The sequence below is a fragment of the Saccoglossus kowalevskii genome, chromosome 22 (assembly GCF_978046115.1).
Source record: "Saccoglossus kowalevskii chromosome 22, keSacKowa6.1, whole genome shotgun sequence".
NCBI lineage: Eukaryota > Metazoa > Hemichordata > Enteropneusta > Harrimaniidae > Saccoglossus > Saccoglossus kowalevskii.
The window spans coordinates 1,207,064-1,219,777 of NC_140662.1; the positions used below are offsets into that span (position 1 = coordinate 1,207,064).

A 12,714-nucleotide genomic window follows, 5' to 3' on the forward strand; every position below is an offset into this window, starting at 1 on the left:
TATTACTGAGACCAACTTGGTACAAGTTAGTACACAGACACCATGGATACCTGTACCTAATATTACTGAGACCAACTTGGTACAAGTTAGTACACAGACACTGTGGATACCTGTACCTAATATTACTGAGACCAACTTGGTACAAGTTAGTACACAGACACTATGGATACCTGTACCTAATATTACTGAGACCAACTTGGTACAAGTTAGTACACAGACACTGTGGATACCTGTACCTAATATTACTGAGACCAACTTGGTACAAGTTAGTACACAGACACCATGGATACCTGTACCTAATATTACTGAGACCAACTTGGTACAAGTTAGTACACAGACACCATGGATACCTGTACCTAATATTACCGAGACCAACTTGGTACAAGTTAGTACACAGACACCATGGATACCTGTACCTAATATTACTGAGACCAACTTGGTACAAGTTAGTACACAGACACCATGGATACCTGTACCTAATATTACTGAGACCAACTTGGTACAAGTTAGTACACAGACACTATGGATACCTGTACCTAATATTACTGAAACCAACTTGGTACAAGTTAGTACACAGACACTATGGATACCTGTACCTAATATTACTGAGACCAACTTGGTACAAGTTAGTACACAAACACTGTGGATACCTGTACCTAATATTACCGAGACCAACTTGGTACAAGTTAGTACACAGACACCATGGATACCTGTACCTAATATTACTGAGACCAACTTGGTACAAGTTAGTACACAGACACCATGGATACCTGTACCTAATATTACTGAAACCAACTTGGTACAAGTTAGTACACAGACACTATGGATACCTGTACCTAATATTACTGAAACCAACTTGGTACAAGTTAGTACACAAACACCGTGGATACCTGTACCTAATATTACCGAGACCAACTTGGTACAAGTTAGTACACAGACACCATGGATACCTGTACCTAATATTACTGAGACCAACTTGGTACAAGTTAGTACACAGACACTATGGATACCTGTACCTAATATTACTGAAACCAACTTGGTACAAGTTAGTACACAAACACCGTGGATACCTGTACCTAATATTACCGAGACCAACTTGGTACAAGTTAGTACACAGACACCATGGATACCTGTACCTAATATTACTGAGACCAACTTGGTACAAGTTAGTACACAGACACCATGGATACCTGTACCTAATATTACTGAGACCAACTTGGTACAAGTTAGTACACAGACACCATGGATACCTGTACCTAATATTACTGAGACCAACTTGGTACAAGTTAGTACACAGACACTATGGATACCTGTACCTAATATTACTGAAACCAACTTGGTACAAGTTAGTACACAGACACCATGGATACCTGTACCTAATATTACTGAGACCAACTTGGTACAAGTTAGTACACAGACACCATGGATACCTGTACCTGATATTACTGAGACCAACTTGGTACAAGTTAGTACACAGACACTGTGGATACCTGTACCTAATATTACTGAGACCAACTTGGTACAAGTTAGTACACAGACACTATGGATACCTGTACCTAATATTACTGAGACCAACTTGGTACAAGTTAGTACACAGACACTGTGGATACCTGTACCTAATATTACTGAGACCAACTTGGTACAAGTTAGTACACAAACACTATGGATACCTGTACCTAATATTACTGAGACCAACTTGGTACAAGTTAGTACACAGACACCATGGATACCTGTACCTAATATTACTGAGACCAACTTGGTACAAGTTAGTACACAGACACCATGGATACCTGTACCTAATATTACCGAGACCAACTTGGTACAAGTTAGTACACAGACACCATGGATACCTGTACCTAATATTACTGAGACCAACTTGGTACAAGTTAGTACACAGACACCATGGATACCTGTACCTAATATTACTGAGACCAACTTGGTACAAGTTAGTACACAGACACTATGGATACCTGTACCTAATATTACTGAAACCAACTTGGTACAAGTTAGTACACAGACACTATGGATACCTGTACCTAATATTACTGAGACCAACTTGGTACAAGTTAGTACACAAACACCGTGGATACCTGTACCTAATATTACCGAGACCAACTTGGTACAAGTTAGTACACAGACACCATGGATACCTGTACCTAATATTACTGAAACCAACTTGGTACAAGTTAGTACACAGACACTATGGATACCTGTACCTAATATTACTGAAACCAACTTGGTACAAGTTAGTACACAAACACCGTGGATACCTGTACCTAATATTACCGAGACCAACTTGGTACAAGTTAGTACACAGACACCATGGATACCTGTACCTAATATTACTGAGACCAACTTGGTACAAGTTAGTACACAGACACTATGGATACCTGTACCTAATATTACTGAAACCAACTTGGTACAAGTTAGTACACAAACACCGTGGATACCTGTACCTAATATTACCGAGACCAACTTGCTACAAGTTAGTACACAGACACCATGGATACCTGTACCTAATATTACTGAGACCAACTTGGTACAAGTTAGTACACAGACACCATGGATACCTGTACCTAATATTACTGAGACCAACTTGGTACAAGTTAGTACACAGACACCATGGATTCCTGTACCTAATATTACTGAGACCAACTTGGTACAAGTTAGTACACAGACACCATGGATACCTGTACCTAATATTACTGAAACCAACTTGGTACAAGTTAGTACACAGACACTATGGATACCTGTACCTAATATTACTGAAACCAACTTGGTACAAGTTAGTACACAAACACCGTGGATACCTGTACCTAATATTACCGAGACCAACTTGGTACAAGTTAGTACACAGACACCATGGATACCTGTACCTAATATTACTGAGACCAACTTGGTACAAGTTAGTACACAGACACTATGGATACCTGTACCTAATATTACTGAAACCAACTTGGTACAAGTTAGTACACAAACACCGTGGATACCTGTACCTAATATTACCGAGACCAACTTGGTACAAGTTAGTATACAGACACCATGGATACCTGTACCTAATATTACTGAGACCAACTTGGTACAAGTTAGTACACAGACACCATGGATACCTGTACCTAATATTACTGAGACCAACTTGGTACAAGTTAGTACACAGACACTATGGATACCTGTACCTAATATTACTGAGACCAACTTGGTACAAGTTAGTACACAAACACTGTGGATACCTGTACCTAATATTACTGAGACCAACTTGGTACAAGTTAGTACACAGACACCATGGATACCTGTACCTAATATTACTGAAACCAACTTGGTACAAGTTAGTACACAGACACTATGGATACCTGTACCTAATATTACTGAAACCAACTTGGTACAAGTTAGTACACAGACACCATGGATACCTGTACCTAATATTACTGAGACCAACTTGGTACAAGTTAGTACACAGACACTGTGGATACCTGTACCTAATATTACTGAGACCAACTTGGTACAAGTTAGTACACAGACACCATGGATACCTGTACCTAATATTACCGAGACCAACTTGGTACAAGTTAGTACACAGACACCATGGATACCTGTACCTAATATTACTGAGACCAACTTGGTACAAGTTAGTACACAGACACTATGGATACTGATTTTATTGTAGTGTGGTATGTTGATATTGTCAGGATTTAAAAAATGATAAAAACGCCATTTTATTATAACATTCGATAATTTTAAAATTGTTTTAAAAATAACAATTTTTGAATAATATATGACCAATCTCATAATAGAGGAAGACAAATCTGTGTTATTTTACTGTGGAACGATAACACCATAATAAACCAATGAACAAGTTTCTTAAAAAATATGATAGTAATCTATGCTGGAACAAAATAAATGCAACTCACTACATGGCCATAACATTTACATAACAAGCTCCTGAAATAAGAACACCAAAACTCATCCTTCATTCTAAGATTCCATGTATGTAAATGTGTCGAAATGGGCGTAGTGTGAGTGGCTAGTGCTAGTAGCACTAATTCGAAAAAGTACTAGATCTAGTGTTAAAATGGCACTAGATCTAGTGTTAAAATGTGCACAGTGCGAGTGGCAGTGTTATCGCATTGTCAACGACGTCGAATAATAGGAAGGGCATCAACAACCACTTTCATATGCAAACTACAAACAGTAAAAAACATCGGCAATATGCGCGAGATGTCCATAATAATACTTTCTTTATATAATACTGGATTCTGCTGTAAATTCGGCCATCTGAAAAATCGCCCTTGGGATTTCACGGCTGATGGGCGCTTATTTGGGGTTCAAAATTTCAAAAAATAATTATCAAATATTTTGGGGGAAATTATCATTGTATCCAACTACACAGACTTTCTACGCCGTCAGTTGGGCCACCTAAGACGAAAGAAACTATTGCAGAATTAACAATAATTAATAATTCTTGCTGAATTAAAAAGTAGACCACCTGGAATGTCATTACAGTGTCGCCCAGTGTCATTTTTCAAATACATTTGCTTTTATTTTATTGGTAACAAAAGTATATTTTAAACGACGTTTCTAATAAAAACGAACACAACTGCATTGCGTAGCAGCAAGCGATCACAGATGCTCAATCCGGACATGCTACGTTTCACAAACGTTGAATATTACTCAGTAGTGATTATAATAACGCACAAAACTTAGTTTCATCGTCAGCAAATGATTCCGATCGCATATAAACGCTCGATGCGGTAGGGTATCCGCCATGTTTCTCTTGCGTGAGTTGAGCTAATAGGTCAAATCGCTAATTAACCAATCAAAATGCTGGATGATGCCAACGCGTTCAAATCACCATAGCTCATTTAAATATGTTAATGTTATTGAACACAACGCAGAAGAGATTTGCCGATGTTGTAGTACGCTCTTTTGGCTTGGATTTTGATGGGAAAATGGCATGATTTTTTTTAAATAAAAAAAAGTTGTTTTCAAAGATGAACTTAGCATAAGAAGAATAATTTAACATTGTTTACAGTGATAACAGCTCTTTGTCCAAACGGAGTTTACGCTCGTCACAATAAACACGCTCTTGAATAAAAACTTAAATAGACTGATTTAGGCGTTAGGAACGATTGAAATGTCCGATAAATTACGTCAAAAATTTTTAAAAAAATAAATTTAAAAACTGCCGAAATATCGCCCTGGACGATTTCTTGGTCCCATTTTTTTAACGCGACCATACACTGGGTTTGTTTAGCTGTGAAGGGTTAAAATACGTATTTTACAACCGGAAATTCAACAGACGAACTTGTTACTTCACATGTTTTAATTATTAGCAACTGTAACAAGAACAAGATTTCGAGAGTCTACAAAAATATTATTGCAGAGAAAGTGTCTAGACATATATAATATGATCACGTTAAAAAATCAAAAAATCAACCTGTAGTTTCACTGTTTCAGCTAGTTTCCCGGCACATCGCATTGTTCCAACCACAGTCACTAGTAGAGTGACTAGTAGAGTGACTGTGTTCCAACGGTCTATTACGACAAACGTGGACAATGACATTCTCAATTTTCCCACTGTAGCACATTTCCAATGAATGAAAGATACAACAATATTACGTAAATATTAATTTATTTTCAGAGAATTACGGGATGTCTTGACGTCGTTGACAACGCGATATCAATGCCACTCGCACTATGTACATTTTAGCACTAGATCTAGTGCCGTTTTAGCACTAGATCTAGTGGCATTTTAGCACTAGATCTAGCACTATGTCCATTTCGACACATTTACATACCTCAAGATTCACTCTGGTTGCTTATTCCCTGACCCAACATATTTAGAACATTTTACAAGACGACCTTGGTATTCAACATCATTAGCCGCAGCGTTATTAAGGTCCATAAATATTAATTGTTATAGGTCATAATTTTAATCATAATCCTAAGCATTTATTCAAAATAACCAAATGTTTTGAATAATAAGCTGAATATAAATAACTAAATAGGATTGTATACATGAAGTTTTTTTGTGATCCTTTGGTAAGTTTAGGCTTTTCTCACAAAATAATAGAAATGCTGCACAGTAACTGTGGTCTCACTACTGATGTTACCAAAGTACCAGCAGCTCTAAGCCTATAAATAGAATATCGAACATGTCAGTAAGATATAAATGTAGAAACAAGTAATATGATTGAATGTATTTGAGGTGAAGGTATCCATAGCGTCTGTGTACTAACTTGTACCAAGTTGGTCTCAGTAATATTAGGTACAAGTATCCATGGTGTCTGTGTACTAACTTGTACCAAGTTGGTTTCAGTAATATTAGGTACAGGTATTCATGGTGTCTGTGTACTAACTTGTACCAAGTTGGTTTCAGTAATATTAGGTACAGGTATCCATAGTGTCTGTGTACTAACTTGTACCAAGTTGGTCTCAGTAATATTAGGTACAGGTATCCACGGTGTCTGTGTACTAACTTGTACCAAGTTGGTCTCAGTAATATTAGGTACAGGTATCCATGGTGTCTGTGTACTAACTTGTACCAAGTTGGTCTCAGTAATATTAGGTACAGGTATCCACAGTGTCTGTGTACTAACGTGTACCAAGTTGGTCTCAGTAATATTAGGTACAGGTATCCATAGTGTCTGTGTACGAACTTGTACCAAGTTGGTCTCAGTAATATTAGGTACAGGTATCCATAGTGTCTGTGTACTAACTTGTACCAAGTTGGTCTCAGTAATATTAGGTACAGGTATCCATGGTGTCTGTGTACTAACTTGTACCAAGTTGGTCTCAGTAATATTAGGTACAGGTATCCATAGTGTTTGTTATTAAAAATACGTTGTGTAATGAACAGTGTTGACATGTACAGTGTTTATTGAGCAGTGTTGACATGTACAGTGTGTATTGAACAGTGTTGACATGTACAGTGTGTATTGAACAGTGTTGACATGTACAGTGTGTATTGAACAGTGTTGACATGTACAGTGTGTATTGAGCAGTGTTGACATGTACAGTGTGTATTGAACAGTGTTGACATGTACAGTGTGTATTGAGTAGTGTTGACCTGTATAGTGTGTATTGAACAGTGTTGACATGTACAGTGTGTATTGAGTAGTGTTGACCTGTATAGTGTGTATTGAACAGTGTTGACATGTACAGTGTGTATTGAACAGTGTTGACATGTACAGTGTGTATTGAGCAGTGTTGACATGTACAGTGTGTATTGAACAGTGTTGACATGTACAGTGTGTATTGAGCAGTGTTGACATGTACAGTGTTTATTGAACAGTGTTGACATGTACAGTGTGTATTGAGCAGTGTTGACATGTACAGTGTTTATTGAACAGTGTTGACATGTACAGTGTGTATTGAGCAGTGTTGACATGTACAGTGTTTATTGAACAGTGTTGACATGTACAGTGTGTATTGACATATTTTTCATCAGTAATATGAATGGTGCTTTGAAAACAAATGAACTATATGTTGCATCGTTCTTTAAATAAGACATTCAGTTGATGGGTTAACCACTACCAGTCAATTACTTAATCTAGATGAATATTCATGACCTCAGTTAAATATAAACAATCAACAGTTACTGGTAAACTGATTGTAAAAATAAACATCACGTACATTTTCTTGAATACTGTACTTGTTCTATTAGTCCATCTTTATTGTCAACTAATCTTGATGGCTAAATTTGTTATGTGTTCAGTTCAGTGTTTAATTTAGATGACAGGTCCAAGTGTTTTACTTAGACGACAGGTCCAAGTGTTTATAATTTAGATGGCAGATCCAAATGTTTAATTTAGATGACAGGTCTAATTGTTTAATTTAGATGACAGGTCCAAGTGTTTAATTTAGATGACAGGTCCTAGTGTTTTACTTAGACGACAGGCCCAAGTGTTTAATTTAGTTGACAGGTCTAAATGTTTAATTTAGATAACAGGTCCAAGTGTTTAATTTAGATGACAGGTCCTAGTGTTTTACTTAGACGACAGGCCCAAGTGTTTAATTTAGTTGACAGGTCTAAATGTTTAATTTAGAGGACAGGTCCAAATGTTTAATTTAGATGACAGGTCCAAGTGTTTAATTTAGATGACAGGTCCAAGTGTTTTACTTAGACGACAGGTCCAAGTATTTTACTTAGACGACAGGTCCAAGTGTTTAATTTAGATGGCAGATCCAAATGTTTAAATTAGATGACAGGTCCAAGTGTTTTACTTAGACGACAGGTCCAAGTGTTTTACTTAGACGACAGGTCCAAGTGTTTAATTTAGATGGCAGATCCAAATGTTTAATTTAGATGACAGGTCCAATTGTTTAATTTAGATGACAGGTCCAAATGTTTAATTTAGATGACATGTCCAAGTGTTTAATTTAGATGACAGGTCCAAGTGTTTAATTTAGATGACAGGTCTAAATGTTTAATTTAGATGACAGGTCTAAATGTTTAATTTAGATGACAGGTCTAAATGTTTAATTTAGATGACAGGTCCAAATGTTTAATTTAGATGACAGGTCCAAATGTTTAATTTAGATGACAGGTCCAAGTGTTTAATTTAGATGACAGGTCCAAATGTTTAATTTAGATGACAGGTCTAAATGTTTAATTTAGATGACATGTCCAAGTGTTTAATTTAGATGACATGTCCAAATGTTTAATTTAGTTGACAGGTCCAAATGTTTAATTTAGCTGGCAGGTCTAAATGTTTAATTTAGATGACATGTCCAAGTGTTTAATTTAGATGGCAGGTTCATATGTTTAATTTAGATGGCAGGTCTAAATGTTTAATTTAGTTGACAGGTCTAAATGTTTAATTTAGATGGCAGGTCCAAATGTTTAATTTAGATGGCAGGTCTAAATGTTTAATTTTAGATGACAGGTCTAAATGTTTAATTTAGATGGCAGGTCTAAATGTTTAATTCAGATGGCAGGTCTAAATGTTTAATTTAGATGGCAGGTCTAAATGTTTAATTTAGTTGACAGGTCTAAATGTTTAATTTAGATGACAGGTCTAAATGTTTAATTTAGATGGCAGGTCTAAATGTTTAATTTAGATGGCAGGTCTAAATGTTTAATTTAGTTGACAGGTCTAAATGTTTAATTTAGTTGTCAGGTCCAAGTGTTTAATTTAGATGACAGGTCCAAATGTTTAATTTAGATGACTGGTCCAATTGTTTAACTTAGATGACAGGTCCAATTGTTTAATTCAGAGGACAGGTCCAAATGTTTAATTTAGATGACAGGTTCAAGTGTTTAATTTAGATGACAGTGTTCTAATTTAATGTCATTTTATTTCAGTTAGCGTAAGTGAAATCAAAGAAATTCGTACTGGCAAGTCAACGGACACATTCAAGTCTTCAAATGTAAAGAAAGTCAATGCTAACCACTGTTTTTCACTGGTCATTGGTAACAACAATGAAACAACTGACTTAGTGGCATTATCAGAAGAAGAGGCTATGCAATGGGTGAAAGGTCTAAGACATCTCAAAAAACAAAGTAAACAAATAGATGTGAAAGCAAATAGAAACAAATATCCTTTTGTGTTTGAAAATTTGTACAGACCATACATACCTCAACACCAGGGAACAATTCCATCATCACTTGGTATCAAGCCCTGAACACTAGGTAACAACAACCTCAACGCTGGGTAATAACACCCTCAATACTGGGTGACAGCTCTATCGTCACTGGTGGTAACAGTGCGGTCAACACTGGGTAACAACACCCTCAACGCTGGGTAGTAAAGCCCATGGTGCTGGGTAACAAACCCTCAGTACTGGGTAACAACATCCTGAATGATGGGTAGCAAAGCCCACGGTACTGTGTAACAAAGCCCTCAATGCTGGGTAACAAAGCCCCCAACACTGGGTAACAACACCCTTAATACTGGCCAACAAAGTCCTCAACATGGATGGGCAACAACAGATTCCACACTGGGTAACAAAGTCCTCAACACTGGGTAACAACACCCTTAATACTGGCCAACAAAGTCCTCAACATGGATGGGCAACAACAGATTCCACACTGGGTAACAAAGTCCCCAACACTGGGTAACAACACCCTTAATACTGGCCAACAAAGTCCTCAACATAGATGGGTAACAACAGATTCCACACTGGGTAACAAAGTCCTCAACACTGGGTAACAACACCCTTAATACTGGCCAACAAAGTCCTCAACATGGATGGGTAACAACAGATTCCACACTGGGTAACAAAGTCCCCAACACTGGGTAACAACACCCTTAATACTGGCCAACAAAGTCCTCAACATGGATGGGTAACAACAGATTCCCCACTGGGTAACAAAGTCCCCAACACTGGGTAACAACACCCTTAATACTGGCCAACAAAGTCCTCAACATGGATGGGCAACAACAGATTCCACACTGGGTAACAAAGTCCCCAACACTGGGTAACAACACCCTTAATACTGGCCAACAAAGTATTCAACATAGATGGGTAACAACAGATCCCACACTGGGTAACAAAGTCCCCAACACTGGGTAACAACACCCTTAATACTGGCCAACAAAGTCCTCAACATGGATGGGCAACAACAGATTCCACACTGGGTAACAAAGCCCCCAACACTGGGTAACAACACCCTTAATACTGGCCAACAAAGTATTCAACATAGATGGGTAACAACAGATCCCACACTGGGTAACAAAGTCCCCAACACTGGGTAACAACACCCTTAATACTGGCCAACAAAGTCCTCAACATGGATGGGCAACAACAGATTCCACACTGGGTAACAAAGCCCCCAACACTGGGTAACAACACCCTTAATACTGGCCAACAAAGTATTCAACATGGATGGGTAACAACAGATTCCACACTGGGTAACAAAGCCCCCAACACTGGCTATCAAAGACTTCAGTCCTAGAACTGCAAAATCCTACATTCTATCAACTTAATTGATGTATTGCAAGAATTCAAAGCCAACCAAACTCAGTAGGTATTACCTATATACAGTCACAGAAAACTGGATTATATGTATTTACAGTAAAATCCATAAATAACAAAGAAACCAAAATAGCGCTTTTTAATGAAATAGCTGGCAGATATATTATAGCTATACTAATTATGCTGGTTTATTATTGTTCTTTTATTTTCTATTATTTTCTTCGCCATTGTTAATCACCATCAGACAAAGTTCAGTGAGGGCCTATAGATTAGTTGCCGTTCTAATTTCTGTAACAAACAAATAACAAATCAAGTAATTTCTAGGTCTGATAAGATTTCATCATTTTTCTTTTATCCAGGGGCCTAATATCAGATCATATTGTGTTCTTGTTTCACTAGAATTTCTGTGCATAACAAGTTTGTAACTGTTTTGTAAATGTATTGATAGTCTGAAAACCCAACCCTATGATGTGATTCAGTAGTGAAAATATCATTAGCTTTTAGGTATTTAGATATTTTAACTGGCTGACCTCATTAAATTTCAACAGATCAAGGAACAACATTCACTTACATATAAGCATGGTTTGACCTTTGAGAATCAATATCTTTATTACGACTATGTATTAGTTCCAATGCAACACTTTGAGAATCAATATCTTTATTATGACTATATATTAGTTCCAATGCAACACTTTGAGAATCAATATCTTTATTACGACTATGTATTAGTTCCAATGCAACACTTTGAGAATCAATATCTTTATTACGACTATGTATTAGTTTCAATGCAACACTTTGAGAATCAATATCTTTATTACGACTATGTATTAGTTTCAATGCAACACTTTGAGAATCAATATCTTTATTACGACTATGTATTAGTTTCAATGCAACACTTTGAGAATCAATATCTTTATTACGACTATGTATTAGTTCCAATGCAACACTTTGAGAATCAATATCTTTATTACGACTATGTATTAGTTCCAGTGCAACACTTTGAGAATCAATATCTTTATTACGACTATGTATTAGTTCCAATGCAACACTTTGAGAATCAATATCTTTATTACGACTATGTATTAGTTCCAATGCAACACTTTGAGAATCAATATCTTTATTACGACTATGTATTAGTTCCAATGCAACACTTTGAGAATCAATATCTTTATTACGACTATGTATTAGTTCCAATGCAACACTTTGAGAATCAATATCTTTATTACGACTATGTATTAGTTCCAGTGCAACACTTTGAGAATCAATATCTTTATTACGACTATGTATTAGTTCCAATGCAACACTTTGAGAATCAATATCTTTATTACGACTATGTATTAGTTCCAGTGCAACACTTTGAGAATCAATATCTTTATTACAACTATGTATTAGTTCCAATGCAACACTTTGAGAATCAATATCTTTATTACGACTATGTATTAGTTCCAGTGCAACACTTTGAGAATCAATATCTTTATTACGACTATGTATTAGTTCCAATGCAACACTTTGAGAATCAATATCTTTATTACGACTATGTATTAGTTCCAATGCAACACTTTGAGAATCAATATCTTTATTACGACTATGTATTAGTTCCAATGCAACACTTTGAGAATCAATATCTTTATTACGACTATGTATTAGTTCCAGTGCAACACTTTGAGAATCAATATCTTTATTACGACTATGTATTAGTTCCAATGCAACACTTTGAGAATCAATATCTTTATTATGACTATGTATTAGTTTCAATGCAACACTTTGAGAATCAATATCTTTATTACGACTATGTAT

The 12,714-nt window shown here is 36.4% G+C and overlaps 1 protein-coding gene across 1 annotated transcript in view; it reads left to right on the plus strand.

Moving 5' to 3' along the window:
• Nucleotides 1-9,624, plus strand: part of LOC146728611 (inactive phospholipase C-like protein 2) — a 45,465-nt gene extending 35,841 nt beyond the window's left edge. Inside the window, exon 3 of the mRNA XM_085496108.1 lies at nt 9,305-9,624. Coding sequence (XP_085352234.1) covers nt 9,305-9,624 — 320 coding nt within the window. The remainder of the gene's footprint in view (nt 1-9,304) is intronic.
• Nucleotides 9,625-12,714: the final 3,090 nt, after the last annotated feature.